Source organism: Oncorhynchus nerka, linkage group LG8, assembly GCF_034236695.1.
Source record: "Oncorhynchus nerka isolate Pitt River linkage group LG8, Oner_Uvic_2.0, whole genome shotgun sequence".
NCBI lineage: Eukaryota > Metazoa > Chordata > Actinopteri > Salmoniformes > Salmonidae > Oncorhynchus > Oncorhynchus nerka.
Window position 1 is genome coordinate 58,684,845 of NC_088403.1, and position 21,364 is coordinate 58,706,208.

At 44.0% G+C, this 21,364-nt stretch overlaps 1 protein-coding gene across 1 annotated transcript in view; it reads right to left on the reverse strand.

Moving 5' to 3' along the window:
* LOC115133866 (arylsulfatase J-like) overlaps positions 1–9,124 on the reverse strand; it is a 54,076-nt gene extending 44,952 nt beyond the window's left edge. The window contains 1 exon segment of the mRNA XM_065021939.1: positions 8,128–9,124. Within this exon segment, the coding sequence (XP_064878011.1) occupies positions 8,128–8,432 (305 nt within the window). The 5' untranslated portion in view covers positions 8,433–9,124.
* Positions 9,125–21,364: the final 12,240 nt, after the last annotated feature.

The following is a 21,364-nucleotide window of genomic DNA, read 5'->3' on the forward strand; positions in this document are numbered from 1 at the left end:
GTCCAATACAGTAGAGTACAGTACAGTAGAGTACAGTAGAGTACAGTCCAATACAGAACTGTACAGTCCAATACAGAACTGTACAGTCCAATACAACAGTAGAGTACAGTCCAATACAACAGTAGAGTACAGTCCAATACAGTAGAGTACAGTACAGTACAATACAGTTCAATACAGACCTGTAGAGTCCAAGACAGAACAGTAGAGTACAGTCCAGTAGAGTACAGTAGAGTACAGTCCAATAGAGTACAGTAGAGTACAGTCAATAGAGTACAGTAGAGTACAGTCCAATGGAGTACAGTAGAGTACAGTCCAAATACAGTACAGTAGAGTACAGTCCAATACAGTACAGTAGAGTACAGTCAATACAGTAGGGTAGAGTACAGTCAATACAGTACAGTAGAGTACAGTCCAATACAGTAGTGTAGAGTACAGTCCAATACAGTACAGTACAATACAGTCCAAAATAGTACAGTAGAGTACAGTCCAATACATAACAGTAGAGTACAGTCCAATAGAGTACAGTAGAGTACAGTACAATACAGTACAGTAGAGTACAGTACAATAGAGTACAGTAGAGTACAGTCCAATACAGTACAGTAGAGTACAGTCCAATACAGTACAGTAGAGTACAGTCCAATACAGTAGGGTAGAGTACAGTCCAATACAGTACAGTAGAGTACAGTCCAATACAGTACAGTAGAATACAGTCCAATACAGAACAGTATAGTACAGTAGAGCACAGTACAGTCCAATACAGTAGAGTACAGTAGAGTACAGTACAGTACAGTAGAGTACATCCAATACAGTAGAGTACAGTACAGTAGAGTACAGTAGAGTACAGTCCAATACAGAACTGTACAGTCCAATACAACAGTAGAGTACAGTCCAATACAGTACAGTAGAGTACAGTCCAATACAGTAGAGTACAGTACAGTACAATACAGTTCAATACAGACCTGTAGAGTCCAAGACAGAACAGTAGAGTACAGTCCAGTAGAGTACAGTAGAGTACAGTCCAATAGAGTACAGTCCAATAGAGTACAGTAGAGTACAGTCCGATGGAGTACAGTAGAGTACAGTCCAATACAGTAGTGTAGAGTACAGTCCAATACAGTACAGTACAATACAGTCCAAAATAGTACAGTAGAGTACAGTCCAATACATAACAGTAGAGTACAGTCCAATACAGTAGTGTAGAGTACAGTCCAATACAGTACAGTACAATACAGTCCAAAATAGTACAGTAGAGTACAGTCCAATACATAACAGTAGAGTACAGTCAATACATAACAGTAGAGTAAGGTAGAGTACAGTCCAATACAGAACAGTAGAGTACAGTCCAATACAGTACAGTACAATACAGTCCAAAATAGTACAGTAGAGTACAGTCCAATACAGTACAGTAGAGTACAGTCCAATACAGTACAGTAGAGTACAGTCCAATACAGTAGGGTAGAGTACAGTCCAATACAGTAGAGTACAGTACAGTACAGTAGAGTACAGTAGAGTACAGTCCAATACAGTAGAGTACAGTCCAATACAGTACAGTAGAGTACAGTCCAATACAGTAGAGTACAGTACAGTACAGTAGAGTACAGTAGAGTATAGTCCAATACAGTACAGTAGAGTACAGTCCAATACAGACCTGTAGAGTATAGTCCAAGACAGAACAGTAGAGTACAGTCCAATACAGTACAGTAGAGTACAGTCCAATACAGACCTGTAGAGTATAGTCCAAGACAGAACAGTAGAGTACAGTAGAGTACAGTAGAGTACAGTCCAATACAGATCCATAGAGTACAGTAGAGTACAGTCCAATACAGTACAGTAGAGTACAGTCCAATACAGTACAGTAGAGTACAGTCCAATACAGTACAGTAGAGTACAGTAGAGTACAGTCCAATACAGTAGAGTACAGTCCAATACAGTACAGTAGAGTACAGTCCAATACAGTAGGGTAGAGTACAGTCCAATCCAGTACAGTAGAGTACAGTCCAATACATAACAGTAGAGTACAGTCCAATAGAGTACAGTAGAGTACAGTACAGTAGAGTACAGTAGAGTACAGTCCAATACAGTAGTGTAGAGTACAGTCCAATACAGTACAGTACAATACAGTCCACAATAGTACAGTAGAGTACAGTCCAATACATAACAGTAGAGTACAGTCCAATAGAGTACAGTAGAGTACAGTACAATACAGTACAGTAGAGTACAGTAGAGTACAGTACAATAGAGTACAGTAGAGTACAGTCCAATACAGTACAGTACAATACAGTCCACAATAGTACAGTAGAGTACAGTCCAATACATAACAGTAGAGTACAGTCCAATAGAGTACAGTAGAGTACAGTACAATACAGTACAGTAGAGTACAGTACAATAGAGTACAGTAGAGTACAGTCCAATACAGTACAGTAGAGTACAGTCCAATACAGTACAGTAGAGTACAGTCCAATACAGTAGGGTAGAGTACAGTCCAATACAGTAGAGTACAGTACAGTACAGTAGAGTACAGTAGAGTACAGTCCAATACAGACCTGTAGAGTATAGTCCAAGACAGAACAGTAGAGTACAGTCCAATACAGTACAGTAGAGTACAGTAGAGTACAGTCCAATACAGATCCATAGAGTACAGTAGAGTACAGTCCAATACAGTACAGTAGAGTACAGTCCAATACAGTACAGTAGAGTACAGTCCAATACAGTACAGTAGAGTACAGTACAGTAGAGTACAGTAGAGTACAGTAGAGCACAGTCCAATACATAACTGTACAGTCCAATACAGTAGGGGTAGAGTACAGTCCAATACAGTAGAGTACAGTCCAATACAGTACAGTAGAGTACAGTCCAATACAGTAGAGTACAGTACAGTCCAATACAGTACAGTAGAGTACAGTCCAATACAGTAGAGTACAGTAGAGTACAGTACAGTACAGTAGAGTACAGTCCAATACAGTAGAGTACAGTACAGTAGAGTACAGTACAGTAGAGTACAGTCCAATACAGAACTGTACAGTCCAATACAACAGTAGAGTACAGTCCAATACCGTACAGTAGAGTACAGTCCAATACAGTAGAGTACAGTACAGTACAATACAGTTCAATACAGACCTGTAGAGTCCAAGACAGAACAGTAGAGTACAGTCCAGTAGAGTACAGTAGAGTACAGTCCAATAGAGTACAGTAGAGTACAGTCCAATAGAGTACAGTAGAGTACAGTCCAATGGAGTACAGTAGAGTACAGTCAATACATAACAGTAGAGTAAGGTAGAGTACAGTCCAATACAGAACAGTAGAGTACAGTCCAATACAGTAGTGTAGAGTACAGTCCAATACAGTACAGTACAATACAGTCCAAAATAGCACAGTAGAGTACAGTCCAATACATAACAGTAGAGTACAGTCCAATAGAGTACAGTAGAGTACAGTACAATACAGTACAGTAGAGTACAGTACAATAGAGTACAGTAGAGTACAGTCCAATACAGTACAGTAGAGTACAGTCCAATACAGTACAGTAGAGTACAGTCCAATACAGAACAGTATAGTACAGTAGAGCACAGTAGAGTACAGTACAGTACAGTAGAGTACTATCCAATACAGTAGAGTACAGTACAGTAGAGTACAGTACAGTAGAGTACAGTCCAATACAGAACTGTACAGTCCAATACAACAGTAGAGTACAGTCCAATACAGTACAGTAGAGTACAGTCCAATACAGTAGAGTACAGTACAGTACAATACAGTTCAATACAGACCTGTAGAGTCCAAGACAGAACAGTAGAGTACAGTCCAGTAGAGTACAGTAGAGTACAGTCCAATAGAGTACAGTAGAGTACAGTCCAATAGAGTACAGTAGAGTACAGTCCAATGGAGTACAGTAGAGTACAGTCAATACATAACAGTAGAGTAAGGTAGAGTACAGTCCAAAACAGAACAGTAGAGTACAGTCCAATACAGTAGTGTAGAGTACAGTCCAATACAGTACAGTACAATACAGTCCAAAATAGTACAGTAGAGTACAGTCCAATACAGTACAGTAGAGTACAGTCCAATACAGTACAGTAGAGTACAGTCCAATACAGTAGGGTAGAGTACAGTCCAATACAGTAGAGTACAGTACAGTACAGTAGAGTACAGTAGAGTACAGTCCAATACAGTAGAGTACAGTCCAATACAGTACAGTAGAGTACAGTCCAATACAGTAGAGTACAGTACAGTACAGTAGAGTACAGTAGAGTATAGTCCAATACAGTACAGTAGAGTACAGTCCAATACAGACCTGTAGAGTATAGTCCAAGACAGAACAGTAGAGTACAGTCCAATACAGTACAGTAGAGTACAGTCCAATACAGACCTGTAGAGTATAGTCCAAGACAGAACAGTAGAGTACAGTAGAGTACAGTAGAGTACAGTCCAATACAGATCCATAGAGTACAGTAGAGTACAGTCCAATACAGTACAGTAGAGTACAGTCCAATACAGTACAGTAGAGTACAGTCCAATACAGTACAGTAGAGTACAGTAGAGTACAGTCCAATACAGTAGAGTACAGTCCAATACAGTACAGTAGAGTACAGTCCAATACAGTAGGGTAGAGTACAGTCCAATCCAGTACAGTAGAGTACAGTCCAATACAGTAGGGTAGAGTACAGTCCAATACAGTAGAGTACAGTAGAGTACAGTAGAGCACAGTCCAATACAGAACTGTACAGTCCAATACAGTACAGTAGAGTATAGTCCAATACAGTAGGGTAGAGTACAGTCCAATACAGTAGAGTACAGTACAGTACAGTAGAGTAGAGTACAGTAGAGCACAGTCCAATACAGACCTGTAGAGTACAGTCCAAGACAGAACAGTAGAGTACAGTCCAATACAGTACAGTAGAGTACAGTCCAATACAGATCCATAGAGTACAGTAGAGTACAGTAGAGTACAGTCCAATACAGTACAGTAGAGTACAGTACAGTAGAGTACAGTAGAGTACAGTCCAATACAGTACAGAAGAGTACAGTCCAATACAGAACAGTAGAGTACAGTCCAATACAGAACAATACAGTACAGTAGAGTACAGTCCAATACAGAACAGTAGAGTAGTCCAATACAGAACAGTAGAGTACAGTACAGTAGAGTACAGTCCAATACAGTAGAGTACAGTAGAGTAGAGTACAGTCCAATACAGTACAGTAGGGTACAGTCCAATACAGTACAGTAGGGTACAGTCCAATACAGTAGAGTACAGTACAGTAGAGTACAGTAGAGTACAGTCCAATACAGAACTGTACAGTCCAATACAGAACTGTACAGTCCAATACAACAGTAGAGTACAGTCCAATACAACAGTAGAGTACAGTCCAATACAGTAGAGTACAGTACAGTACAATACAGTTCAATACAGACCTGTAGAGTCCAAGACAGAACAGTAGAGTACAGTCCAGTAGAGTACAGTAGAGAGGCCCGTAATCATTCATTCAAACAGCACTTTCGTGCGTTTTGCCAGCAGCTCTTTGCAAGCACAGCGCTGTTTATGACTTCAAGCCTTTCAGCCTAATGGCTAGTGTAACCAATGTGAAATGGCTAGCTAGTTAGCTGGGTGCGCGCTAATACGGTTTCAAACGTCACTCGCTTTTAGATTTGGAGTAGTTATTCCCAGCGGCTTTTGTGGAGCGATCACTTCTAAAGGGCCCTAATCGCTCACTTCTAAAGGGCCCCTAATCTCACACATCACTTCTAAAGGGCCCTAATCTCACACACACACACATCACTTCTAAAGGGCTTCTCAAAGGGCCCCTAATCTCACACACATCACTTCTAAAGGGCCCCTAATCTCACACACACATCACTTCTAAAAGGGCCCCTAATCTCACACACACATCACTTCTAAAGGGCCCCTAATCTCACACACACATAACTTCTAAAGGGCCCCTAATCTCACACACACATCACTTCTAAAGGGCCCCTAATCTCACACACACACATCACTTCTAAAGGGCCCCTAATCTCACACACACACACATCACTTCTAAAGGGCCCCTAATCTCACACACACACAGATCACTTCTAAAGGGCCCCTAATCTGACACACACATCACTTCTAAAGGGCCCCTAATCTCACACACACATCACTTCTAAAGGGCCCCTAATCTCACACACACACACATCACTTCTAAAGGGCCCCTAATCTCACACACACACACATCACTTCTAAAGGGCCCCTAATCTCACACACACACATCACTTCTAAAGGGCCCCTAATCTCACACACATCACTTCTAAAGGGCCCCTAATCTCACACACATCACTTCTAAAGGGCCCCTAATCTCACACACACACACACATCACTTCTAAAGGGCCCCTAATCTCACACACACACATCACTTCTAAAGGGCCCCTAATCTCACACACACACACACATCACTTCTAAAGGGCCCCTAATCTCACACACACACATCACACCCCTTCTAAAGGGCCCCTAATCTCACACACATCACTTAATCTAAAAGGGCCCTAATCTCACACACACATCACTTCTAAAGGGCCCCTAATCTCACACACATCACTTCTAAAGGGCCCCTAATCTCACACACACACACACACATCACTTCTAAAGGGCCACTAATCTCACACACACACATCACTTCTAAAGGGCCCTTATCTCACACACACATCACTTCTAAAGGGCCCCTAATCTCACACACACACACATCACTTCTAAAGGGCCCCTAATCTCACACACACACACACACATCACTTCTAAAGGGCCCCTAATCTCACACAGACACACACACACATCACTTCTAAAGGGCCCCTAATCTCCTCTTTGGAGGAGCCCCTTCTCCTTTGAATCATAGATACACAGACACACACATCACTTACCACCACTTTCTCCTTTGAATCATAGATCATCCTCCCAGAAGTAACCTGGTAACGTAATAGAATATACACCTACATTTCCATATGGATGCTACTACCACATTATCAGCCCTTTTTACTGTACAAGAGGGGTGAGTGGAGTCGGCAAAAGGGGAGACACTTTTCTCCTTATTTTCCCAGACGCTAGCCAGAAGAGGTGCCTAGCAACCTTCCCGTTTCCTAAGGAGCGAAACAGATGCTGGTGTAGGCAGGCATCTCTATAGGGACAGTCCTGTGTGTGTGTGTCTGTGTGTGTGAGAAAAATGCTGATGTGAAACATCGTAGGACTAATAAACATACAGTATAAACTACACTACAAAGTGAAACTGCAATCAGGCTACCGTTATGTATTCACCCCTGCTCTCTAATATATCTGTAGCGTTGCCTTCCGTGGACCCAAAACACAAGGTGGTTGCTGTAGGGAAAGCCAAGAGTGGCTCCACTTGCAAACGGTTAACTTGTTACTGTGCTGACATGCACCTTTGTTCTCCGGCATCCAATTATGTGTTTTGTCATTTAATTTGCAGCAACCTTGTTGCGCTTCCAGCATTTTTATACGGTGTGCTTTTGCATTTCAGTGTCTTGAAAACATACCGTGACTCTACAGTCGGTCTGCACGGCCGGTTGTGATACAGCCTGGAATCGAACCAGGGTCTGTAGTGACGCATCTAGCACTCTAGCCTTAGACCTCTGTGCCACCGAGGAAAGATTAAAGACCACATCAAAAAACGAACTAGGCTTCCCTTTTTATATGTTGATTAATCATCGGAGTAGAGAAACACACTGTTCTTTATGACTCCTGGTAAAAATTTGACAAAGAACCAGCTAAAAAGAGGCCCATTTGCATGTCAAGTAAAATTACAACCCAATGTTCCTCTCCTAAGACAAACAAGTTAGCAACAGCTAACTAGCTAAATGTCCATGAATGTTTCAAGTGTGTTTCGACCTGCCATCAAATGAACATAGTTGGTTCACGGTTGGTTTTGATATTTGAACCTGTCATGATGGTGTTGGTGAGGATGGACAAAATCAACATGCACGTGATGGCGCACCCCGACTCACGCGCCTGCTGGTGTACTCAGCAAGTTACTCACCTCTTGACTTTAACACATTTATAACACATTTATATCACTTTATAACACATTTAAAACACTTGCATTGTCCATTGACCACAACTGAATGGCCACTAAACAGTAGGATAAACGTACCTGCCAGTCATCAATTGACTCCTGGAGGGGCTACAGAGAGGCTGCACATAGTAATTCTCCAGTTTCACTCCCTGCCCTGCCAGCCTGTCCAGAGTTGGGGTTTTGATCTCGGACCCATGGTAGCCCACGTCCCGGAAGCCTTGGTCATCAACCAGGATGAAAATGATGTGAGGTTGAGTAGTTGGACTGTCATGTTCATTCACTCGGTTTTGCAAATTGTTATTCCAATTTTCCCATGACATCTGATAGCCACATGTTGGTGAAGTAAACGCGAATAAACTTGCCAGGACACTGAAGAGAAACATTTCCAACCCCTCCGTTTACGCTGCATCAAAACATTCCAATCACTGCATCACTCTCTCGAAAAAATAAAAGCATAATTGTTTGCTACATTGCACATTGCAACAAAGTTGCTGGTTGTCATAATGGACACAGCGTGAGTGCAGTGGCGCGCTGCACATGTTCCGGGATAACAGAAGTGGGTTCGCATTGTTCTCAATAGACTATTCTCCTACTCTAGATGGCGTTTATGTTCGGAAGCCGACGAAATACCAGTACAGTCCTTTCAAATTCTGCAACAAGTGTCTTTGTGATCACCTAAACGTTCATCTAAACTTTTGGAATGTAAAAACACATCTTTCCGTCGGAATGTTTTATTCCTCGTTTGAAACGTGGTTCTTACCAAAGTCATTGGATTTACGTCACTGTCTTGCTCTGCAAACAGTCCAAAAATCAATCCCGAACCTCATTCTTTCGTCTGGGACGTGGGACATCGCTCGACAGGTTGGTTTTTGGAGCTCAGTTTCTTTCCATCCGAATGGTCCTCCTCTCTCAACAACGGCGAATCTGCTTTTCAAGAACCTCCCTGACATGCCAGCACGCGCTGTCAGCTCGGTGGGCTGTTCCGTGTGTGCGCTCTCCTCGCGCTCACGGTCAACTGCTCAACACCGCAGAACTGAAAGCTCAATTCATGCAGCATTTTAACACTGCCTCTGCGTTCTGGCATTTCAACATCCCTGTCTGACTCTCTCTTCCAAAGTCCACATATGTAAATGAGAGTAGGGCAGTGGGCTACGATAAAACATCTGCGTCAACCTTTTGGGTTATGAGTGACAGTGTCAATGCAAATAATGGGATCCATTTCAACCGTCTTCTCGAATATAATTGATTTGTTTCCCCATAACTCCTAGAGGAAAGCTGTTTTACTTCTCTGGATTTGCAGACCTGCGAGGAGCGACATTTGCAGTGGCGATTTTAGCATGTACATCTTGGAGGCGCAAACGAAAAAAATGCGACTAGACAACACATCACTAACAATACATTAATTGCATTATAACGGTGACAAATGGTACCCACAAACTGCTAGGGCCTTACAGCAGTCCCAACACCTTATTACTGCTACACCTGGTTATCAGTGGAGCCTTGTCTAGCAGCGAAACAGTTCATTCAGCCTTATTTACTGCCTTAAAAAACATAGCTGATATGGCTGACTTGACCTATGAAGGATTAGCACCTTTTATTACATTTTTTTGCAGAAAATGACATAATCTAACTGCCTATAGCTCAGGCCCTGAAGCAAGCATATGCATATTCTTGGTACCATTTGAAAGGAAACACTTTGAAGTTTATGGAAATGTTAAAGGAATGTAGGAGAATATAACACATTAGATCTGGTAAAGGATAATACAAAGAAGAAAAAAATGTTCTTTTGTATTTGTTTTGTACCATCATCTTTGAAATGCAAGAGAAAGGCCATAATGTATCATTCCAGCCCGGATGCTATTTAGATTTTGGCCACTAGATGGCATCAGTGTATTTGCAAAGTTCTAGACTGATACAATGAACCATTGCATTTAACGAGAATTGAAGCTTTCTGCCAATATCAGAAATGTCAATGTCCTGGGAAATGTTCTTGTGTTCTCTTACAACCTCATGCTAATCGCATTAGCCTATGTTAGCTCAACTGTCCCGATGAATGGACACCGATCCCGAGGAAATGTGGTTTCTACTGATAATTGAGATGTAAAAGCTATTGCATAAGGGGACGACAAGCGGATAAGAGGCAAGCCGTAATTTTGATTAAGACGTTAATGAGCGAGCTAGGACAGACATAGTCAATATAACTATTTGTTCAGCACTTTGAAATGCACATCAACAGAATTCAGAACATGGGCCATTCTTACACTATTCTCCCTGTACACCAAGTCAGAATCGTAGGATAAATAAAGGGGGCATATAAGCAGACAATGAAAGCTCTTATAATATTTGATGATGACATTTCTCTAAAACAGGCTATAGGCCACATGTGAACCAACAAGTCAGAACAGTTGGCAAAATTAGGAAGGAAAAAATGACCAAATTATTAGGGTGAGGCACATGGGCTACTAACAGCTTACTACACAACATACACTTAGTATTACTTTCTTAGCTACAGTATACATATCTACCCCCCTGGCATATTACATAATTTATGCGGCAGTATACAAGACATTTTTGGACTCAACTTGTTGTGCTGTGCTCATTTGAACAGGAAGGTGGCGCGGCTGTTCTTTGTGGGCAAATTTTCTCATCAAACTTTGTCATCGAAGTCTGACATTCTCTGGATTTATGGTGCTTTCAAGACAACTGGGAACTCAGAAAAAACAAGGTCAAATCATGACGTCAGTGATCTTCAGGTCGGAGCTCTAGAAAGAGGCCTTAGTTCCCGACTTGGAATCATGACATCAGTGATCTTCAGGTCGGAGCTCTAGAAAGAGGCCTTAGTTCCCGACCTGAAATTCAGAGTTGGATTATCGTTCAAAAACATATTTTCCCAATCAGGGGTCGTTTTCTCCCAGTTTCCAGTTGTTTTGAACATGGCAGAAGTCATGCTGGATTGACAGCATGGCCAATATTTAATGTTTATCCTTTTAAGCTTGGAAAAGAGACCCTTAAACTCAGATTTGGACCACACTCCCACTCCACTGAATAGCAGACTAGTGATTGCTTTGCAATGCTTGCAGTTAGCCACTGATTCCTTCCAAACCACGAATTGTTGAATTTGCGATTTCCAACTTGTTATGTAATGTTTATGTCCGATGGACGATGAGCACTGCTATGTTTTATCTATAATTTCTCTTCATTATTTCTCTTCATATGACAAGGATTGAAAGGATTTGCCAGTAGATTGTCAACTTGATTCATAATGATGAATCATACTACGGTAGATGTAACGTGATTTGACATCATTTTATCTGTGGCCAATGACCTTGAGCCTTCTTGGATGGGCACTTCTAATATAAATCTATGGCAGCGCTCAAAGGGCTTGAATTTTCGTGCTCTCCCCATAGCTTTTGCGGTGACATAATGTCCGCATGAGTGACAGAGCACTGAGCCAATCACTGCGCAACTAGAGAACATTACCAACCCCTACGCTCCGTATTTTCCGCTGACTGCCCCACCACCACAGAAAGCACTGAGCTAGGCTGAAACACCTGTATTTTGGACCTGCCTTACTCAAGAAAGCAAAAAGAGACCATGTTTGTTTGCGGCTTTATTAACTAAATGATTACAATATAAACATGAAAAAAACTGATATATGACACGTATTAATGTCAAAATAACATGCAAAACAGGCAAAAAAACATGATTTTTTTTGTAGCTAAACAGGTGGTGCTCTAAACAGATGGTGCTCTGCCCTACCTGATGGTTTGCCCTTGGAGTCAGTCACAAAGTTTGTAATACAATTTTTGGGGAGATACAGTGCATTCGGAAAGTATTCAGACCCCTTGACTCTATCCACATTTTGTTACGTTACAGCCTTATTCTAAAATGTATTACATTGATGAGGGTAAAATATATATATACACACAATATTCCATAATGACAAAGCAAAAACAGGTTTTTCCAAATGTTTGCGATTGTATAAAAAAATATGGAAATATCACATTTAGTTTTCAGACCCTTTACTCAGTACTTTTTTGAAGCACTTTTGGCAATAATTACAGCCTTGAGACTTATTGGGTATGACGCTACAAGTTTGGCACACCTGTATTTGGCACACCTGGGAGTTTCTCCCATTCTTCTCTGCAGATCCTCTCAAGCTCTGTCAAGTTGGATGGGAAGCGTTGCTGCACAGCTATTTTCAGGTCTCTCCAGAGATGTTCAATCAGGTTCAAGTCCGGGTTGTGGCTGGGCCACTCAAGGACGTTCAGAGGCTTCTCCCGAAGCTACTACTGCGTTGTCTTGGATGTGTGCTTAGGGTGATTGTCCTGTTGGAAGGTGAACCTTTGCCCCAGTCTGAGGTTCTGAGCGCCCTGGAGCAGGTTTTCATCAAGGATCTCTCTGTACTTTGCTCCGTTCATGTTTCCCTTGATCCTGACGAGTCTCCCAGTCCCTGCCACTGAAAAACATCCCCTCACGATGATGCTGCCACCACCATGCTTCACCGTAGGGACGGTGCCAGGTTTCTTCCAGATGTGACGCTTACCATAAAGGCCTGATTGGTGGAGTGCTGCAGAGATGGTTGTCCTTCTGGAAGGTTCTCCCATCTCCACAGAGGAACTCTGGAGCTCTGTCAGAGTGACCATCGGGTTCTTGGTCACCTCCCTGACCAAGGCCCTTCTCCCGTAATTGCTCATTTTGGCCGGGCGCCCAACTCTAGGAAGAATCTTGGTGGTTCCAAACTTGGAGGAAGCCACTGTGTTCTTGGGGACCATCAATGCTGCAAACATTTTTTTGGTACACTGCCCCAGATCCGTTCCTTGACGTTCCTATATATGCTGAGTGTATACAAAACATTAAGGACACATCCCCTTCTGCCCTCAGAACAGCCTCAATTCATTGGGAACATAGACTCTACAAGGTGTCAAAAGAATTCCACAGGGATGCTGGCCCATGTTGATTCCAACGCTTCCCACAGTTGTGTCAAGATGGCTTGACATTCTTTGGGTAGTGATTATTATTGATACACATGAAAAACTCAGCAGCGTTGCAGTTCTCGACACAAACCGGTGCACCTGGCACCTACTACTACTACTACTACCTACTACTACTCCTGTTCAAAGGTACTTACAGCTTTTTTCTTGCCCATTCACCCTCTGAATGGCACACATGCACAATCCGTGTCTCAATTGTCTCAAGGCTTTTGCACATGTGACATGCTGGTAGAAATGAGGTAAAAGGGATTTAAAAAAAAAAAAGCATCGGTTTGTGGTGGTAAATAGACAGCTGCGAAAAACATAGATGAAAACTCTCTTGGTAAATAGTGTGGTCTACAGTTTATCATGATATACTCTACCTCAGGCGAGCAAAACCTTGAGACCTCCTTAATATTAGATTTGGTGCACCAGCTGATAATGACAAGTAGACACAACCCTCCACCCCTCAACGCACGGACAACCCAGCCAACTGTATATTATCCATATCGTCGTTCAGCCACGACTCAATGAAACATAAGATATTACAGTTTTTAATGTCCTGTTGTTAGTCTTGAACGGAGCTCATCCAGTTTAGTTTCCAGTGATTGCACGTTGGTCAATAGAACAGATGGTCGAGGCGGGTTACCCACTCGCCGACGAATTCTCACAAGGCACCTGGACCTGCGTCCCTTGGCGTCTCTTCTTCATGTGAATATCAGGGATTTGGGCCTGGTCCGGTATCAGCAGTAAATCCTTCGCGTCCGACTCGTTAAAGAAAAAATCTTTGTCCAGTTTGAGGTGAGTAATTGTTGTTCTGATATCGAGAAGCTCTTTTTGGTCATAAAAGATGGTGGCAGAAACATTATGTACAAAATAAGTTACAAACAACGTGAAAAAACACACAAAATAGCACAATTGGTTAGGAGGCCGTAAAACGGCATCTCCTCCGGCGCCATTATAAATAACCAACTTATCATCCAGCTTTGTTTATTTGAATCAGCTGTGTAGTGCTGAGGCATAAACCTAAATGTGCAGCCCACTTGGCTGGAGTAGACTGATTGTCAGAGAAAAACGGTTTATTTTCTTAGAGGGATTCAGCCGCCGGTTAAATCAAGTAGTACTACGAAACTAGTCTTAGTATTATGATACTGACTGAGTTTCATATAAAGAGCTGGTGAGTTTGTGAATTGGGCCAGAGGTGTCTGGGGAGGAGGCGGTGGTGGGATTGTACAGTGTGTGTGTGTGTGTGTGTCTCCATGAAAGCCTCTGAAACAGACTCTTGACTTTCTAGGATCCAGGGAGAGTTAATGCATGGACCCACATAACGACTCCGAGAGAAGGTGTCTGAGACGTGAATTAATTTGCTGCTTGGCAAACAAGGTTGACAGACACCAACGACTTAGTGTAAATAGGAGAATGGCTCCAGAATGTCTAGCGGTCCAAATGTGAATGTAACAAGGGACAAACGGTGACTGTACCTGTTTCCACTCTATGCACCGGCCGGACCGGCCCACGATGATGATGCACCGGCCGGACCGGCCCACGATGATGATGCACCGGCCGGACCGGCCCACGATGATGATGCACCGGACGGACCGGCCCACGATGATGATGCACCGGACGGACCGGCCCACGATGATGATGCACCGGACGGACCGGCCCACGATGATGATGCACTGGACAGACCGGCCCACGATGATGATGCACCGGAAAGACCGGCCCACGATGACGATGTACCGGACGGACCGGCCCACGATGACGATGCACCGGACGGACCGGCCCACGATGATGATGCACCGGACAGACCGGCCCACGATGATGATGCACCGGAAAGACCGACCCACAATGATGATGCAATGGCATTCAGGATGCAAGGATCCGGACGTGTGTGGTTGTGTGTGTGTGTGTGTATGTGTGTGTGTGTGTGTGTGTGTGGAAAAATCCCCTTGCTTTGGAAGATTGGAAGACTTAAGACTGCAAGTCTTATTTCCAAGGAATTTGTTTTACGGCGAATTTTAGACTTAAAGTGCAAATGCCCATGCATGTAGGCCACCCCACACAGACACTGGCAGATGCTGGGGCCTGCCAGCCCACAATCTCTGTTCCAGGAACCAACCTCTCAGCACATTCCCACTGAGCTGTCTTCCTGCGTAATTGCCTCCCTGTTGAGGTGACTCATTTTACATATGGAGGCAAGATGAAAAACACCAAACTGCCAAAGAATAATGAAGCTTCATGCTGAGGCTTTGAAGAAAGCGTATTTGATTCGCGGAACGACAGGTTCTGTGATAAACCGGCCCACCTTCTGATAGCTCTCTGCACCAACAATTATAGACATTTACACAAGACATTCATGATTTCCTGCCTTTGAATAGTGGTGAGACTTTTTACCAAGTTGCATAGTTAATGTTTCCTTACACTCAAAATGTTTAGTCTAACAGGGCTAACACTGAAATGACCCTTTTTGTTATCAGTAAAGAGGAGACACATCTCCTTGTTATTTCCATGCTCAGGTGTTCACATTGAGATTACAGTTGGGTCAGTCAGTGACTGAGTGTGACCCACATGACCTGAGGCACTCAGCCAGCAGTACTGTCATTGTCAGACATTCCAGAGTGTGTTATGGGAAATACCAACGTGGGAGGTGAAGGTCCCTACGGCGATATGTACTGCAGTACTGTACATAACTATCCCTGATCTGCCGATATGGAGGGAATGTGAACCACCTTCATCAAAAGAGACAGTGTGCGGTCAAGCGGCTGACCCGATCATCTGGAAATAACTTATCCATCCCTCCGACAAATGTAATGAGTCAGTCAGCTGATCTCCTGACTGAGGTGCTGCATGACCCCTGTGACCCCTGTGGCTATCCCTTCAAAATGGCTGGCTAATCCAATCACAGATAATTATGGTTATAATGGGCTACAGGCACACTACAGGGCTGATTTAAAAACAGCAGTAGGAACACAGAGTTTATTTCCTCTCAGAACAAATCACAGACCAGCTCCTGGGTTTAATGGGCCAAAACAAGCTGTTTTGTGGAGCGCTTCCTGTCGGCCAAACGCGCCAATCATCCCCATCTGAAAATGGGGAGAAAACTTAAGAAGTGTCTTGTTCTAGTCAGGAGCAGAGAAATGGAAATGAAGTTTTCTCTATGACGTTGTCAATATACTGTAGATATGATATTCAGACTTGTTGATATTCAGATTGTTGATATTCAGACTTGTTGATATTCAGATTGTTGATATTCAGACTGTTGATATTCAGACTTGTTGATATTCAGACTTGTTGATATTCAGACTTGTTGATATTCAGATTGTTGATATTCAGATTGTTGATATTCAGATTGTTGATATTCAGATTGTTGATATTCAGACTTGTTGATATTCAGATTGTTGATATTCAGACTTGTTGATATTCAGATTGGTGATATTCAGATTGGTGATATTCAGATTGGTGATATTCAGATTGTTGCTATTCAGATTGTTGATATTCAGACTTGTTGATATTCAGACTTGTTGATATTCAGGTTGTTGATATTCAGACTTGTTGATATTCAGATTGTTGAGGAGATTGAGGGTGTCACCCAACTCTATAGATGGTGTTTAATGAGACACGATGGTGAAACAATGCTTGTTTTCTCCTTTCCATCGATGGGCGGCTGTCCAAGCCAGCTCCCTACTGCTTTGTTGGCGTGTCAAACATGCCCCAGCATAGACATGACGACTCACCGACCGGGCTGAGAGAAAAAGCCTTGTTTGGTCGTGCTCTGGTGAATTCAGGTATGTTATTTTCCTAATAGAATCACTGTCTGGATGTGATTGTTACTATGGTGGTGGACGAGAACAAGCAAGAAGTCCCACCTGGTTGAGTTGGAGGTGTAACTTGCAACAGAGCCTTTGTCTCGTCAACCAAAATCGAGCAATGTCAATTTGTTCATGACAGCAATGTCTGGTTGCCCACTCAGGTATTGGGTGTTGAGTGAAAGTCATCCTTGCTAAGTGGACACACATGCTGGTGTTAACTGATCTGAGATAAGCAGGTTCAGTCGTTTCATCTCCCTCATTTTGTCTGATTGTGCTTATTGCACAATCTCCTTAGCTGTGTTGTGCATTGGGAATATGAGACGCTGGGAATACGAGACGAAAACAAAACAAGAGTCTGTAGAAGCATAGCTAGCTTTCAGGCAACAACCAAAATACCTGATTAAATCAAATCAAATCAAATTGTATTTGTCACGTGCTGAATAAAACAGGTGTGTAGACCTTACAGTGAAATTCTTACTTACAAGCCCTTAACCAACAATGTAGTTTTAACAAAATACCCCCAAAAAGTAAGAGATAAGAATAACAAATAATTAAAGCGCAGCAGTAAATAACGATAGCGAGACGATATACAGGGGGTACCGGTACAGAGTCAATGTGGAGGTTATATACAGGGGGTACCGGGACAGAGTCAATGTGGAGGTTATATACAGGGGGTACCGGGACAGAGTCAATGTGGAGGCTATATACAGGGGGTACCGGTACAGAGTCAATGTGGAGGATATATACAGGGGGTACGGGTACAGATCAATGTGGAGGCTATATACAGGGGGTACCGGGACAGAGTCAATGTGGAGGCTATATACAGGGGGTACCGGGACAGAGTCAATGTGGAGGCTATATACAGGGGGTACCGGGACAGAGTCAATGTGGAGGTTATATACAGGGGGTACCGGTACAGAGTCAATGTGGAGGCTATATACAGGGGGTACGGGTACAGAGTCAATGTGGAGGCTATATACAGGGGGTACCAGTACAGAGTCAATGTGGAGGCTATATACAGGGGGTACCGGGACAGAGTCAATGTGGAGGTTATATACAGGGGGTACCGGGACAGAGTCAATGTGGAGGCTATATACAGGGGGTACCGGGACAGAGTCTTTGTGGAGGCTATATACAGGGGTACCGGTACAGAGTCAATGTGGAGGCTATATACAGGGGGTACGGGTACAGAGTCAATGTGGAGGCTATATACAGGGGGTACCGGGACAGAGTCAATGTGGAGACTATATACAGGGGGTACGGGTACAGATCAATGTGGAGGCTATATACAGGGGGTACCGGGACAGAGTCAATGTGGAGGCTATATACAGGGGGTACGGGTACAGAGTCAATGTGGAGGCTATATACAGGGGGTACCGGTACAGAGTCAATGTGGAGGCTATATACAGGGGGTACGGGTACTGAGTCAATGTGGAGGCTATATACAGGGGGTACCGGTACAGAGTCAATGTGGAGGCTATATACAGGGGTACCGGGACAGAGTCAATGTGGAGGCTGTATACAGGGGTACCGGGACAGAGTCAATGTGGAGGCTATATACAGGGGGTACCGGGACAGAGTCAATGTGGAGGCTATATACAGGGGCAACGGGTACAGAGTCAATGTGGAGGCTATATACAGGGGGTACCGGGACAGAGTCAATGTGGAGGCTATATACAGGGGGTACGGGTACAGAGTCAATGTGGAGGCTATATACAGGGGGTACCGGTACAGAGTCAATGTGGAGGCTATATACAGGGGGTACCGGGACAGAGTCAATGTGGAGGCTATATACAGGGGGTACGGGTACAGAGTCAATGTGGAGGCTATATACAGGGGGTACCGGTACAGATCAATGTGGAGGCTATATACAGGGGGTACCGGTACAGATCAATGTGGAGGCTATATACAGGGGGTACCGGGACAGAGTCAATGTGGAGGCTATATACAGGGGGTACCGGGACAGAGTCAATGTGGAGGCTATATACAGGGGTACCGGTACAGAGTCAATGTGGAGGCTATATACAGGGGGTACCGGGACAGAGTCAATGTGGAGGCTATATACAGGGGGTACCGGGACAGAGTCAATGTGGAGGCTATATACAGGGGGTACCGGTACAGAGTCAATGTGGAGGCTATATACAGGGGGTACCGGTACAGAGTCAATGTGGAGGCTATATACAGGGGGTACCGGTACAGAGTCAATGTGGAGGCTATATACAGGGGGTACCGGTACAGAGTCAATGTGGAGGCTATATACAGGGGATACCGGTACAGAGTCAATGTGGAGGCTATATACAGGGGGTACCGGTACAGAGTCAATGTGGAGGCTATATACAGGGGGTACCGGTACAGAGTCAATGTGGAGGCTATATACAGGGGGTACCGGTACAGAGTCAATGTGGAGACGATATACAGGGGGTACCGGTACAGAGTCATTGTGCTGGGGCACCGGTGTCTAGGTAATTGAGGTAATATGTACATGTAGGTAGAGTTTTTAAAGTGACTATTCATAGATAATAACAGAGAGTAGCAGCAGCATAAAAGTGGGGGGCAATGCAAATAGTCTGGGTAGCCATTTGATTAGAGGTTCAGCAGTCTTATGGCTTGGGGGTAGAACCTGTTTAGAAGCTTCTTTGACCTAGAGTTGGCGCTCTGGTTCCGCTTGCCATGCAGTAGTAGAGAGAACAGTCTATGACTAGGGTGGCTGGAGTCTTTGACAATTTTTAGTCCCAGGGTCTTTAGCTTAGTGATGAGCTTTGAGGGCACTATGGTGTTGAACGCTGAGCTGTAGTCAATGAATTGCATTCTCACATAGATGTTCCTTTTGTCCAGGTTGAAAAGGGCAGTGTGGAGTGCAATAGAGATTGCATCATCTGTGGATCTGTTGGCGCAGTATGCAAATTGGAGAGGGTCTAGGGCTTCTGGGATAATGGTGTTGATGAAAGCCATGACCAGCCTTTCAAAGCACTTCATGGCTACAGACGTGAGTGGTACGGGTCGGTTGTCATTCAGACAGGTTACCTTGGTGTTCATGGGCACAGGGACTATGGTGGTCTGCTTGAAACATATAGGTATTACAGACTCAGACAGGGAGAGGTTGAAAATGTCAGTGAAGACACTTGCCAGTTGGTCAGCGCATGCTCGGAGTACACGTCCTGGTAATCCGTCTGGCCCTGCGGCCTTGTGAATGTTGACCTGTTTTCTTCACTTGACCACTTTTTTATAGACCGAGTCATTGGTGCTTCCTGCTTTAGTTTTCGCTTGTAAGCAGGAATCAGGAGGATAGAATTATGGTTAGATTTGCCAGATGTGTCTTACCAGAAGCTGCTGCTCTATCCTGCCGATAGTGTATAACCCGCCAGCTGTTATTAATGTCGTCGTTCGGCTACGATTCTGTGAAACATAAGATATTACAGTTTTTAATGTCCCGTTGGTAGGAGATACGTGCTTTCAGTTCACCCATTTATTTTCCAGCGATTAAACATTAGCTAGCAGGACAGATGGCAAAGGCAGAATAGCCACTCGTCGCCTGATCCTCACAAGGCACCCCGATCTCTTTCCGCAAAATCTCAATTTCTTTCTCCTGCGAAGTACTGGGTCCATTCGGGTGGCTGGAGTAAATCGCTTTTGTCCGACTCATTAAAGAAAATGATTTGTCCAATTCAAGGTGAGTAATCGCTGTTCTGATGTCCAGAAGCTCTTTTCGGTCATAAGAGACGGTAGCAGCAACATTATGTACAAAACAAGTTACGAACAACGCGAAATAACAAACAAAATAGCACGGTTGGTTAAGAGACAATAAAATAGCAGCCATCCTCGCCGGCGCCATGATACCATCTCAATCAGTCTCTACCATCTCCCGGTTTGTCATTTCACTTCAAGATAAGGTGTGAGGAGTGGAGGTAAGAATCATGGATAAATCCACCCTGACAAAGTGAGGTTGTAGGTTCATGCTCTACAACATCCGCAGAGTACTACCCTGCCTCACACAGGAAGCAGCGCAGGTCCTAATCCAGGCACTTGTCATCTCCCGTCTGGATTACTGCAACTCGCTGTTGGCTGGGCTCCCTGCCTGTGCCATTAAACCCCTACAACTCATCCAGAACGCCGCAGCCCGTCTGGTGTTCAACCTTCCCAAGTTCTCTCACGTCACCCCGCTCCTCCGCTCTCTCCACTGGCTTCCAGTTGAAGCTCGCATCCGCTACAAGACCATGGTGCTTGCCTACGGAGCTGTGAGGGGAACGGCACCTCAGTACCTCCAGGCTCTGATCAGGCCCTACACCCAAACAAGGGCACTGCGTTCATCCACCTCTGGCCTGCTCGCCTCCCTACCACTGAGGAAGTACAGTTCCCGCGCAGCCCAGTCAAAACTGTTCGCTGCTCTGGCCCCCCAATGGTGGAACAAACTCCCTCACGACGCCAGGACAGCGGAGTCAATCACCACCTTCCGGAGACACCTGAAACCCCACCTCTTTCAGGAATACCTAGGATAGGATAAAGTAATCCTTCTCACCCCCCTTAAAAGATTTA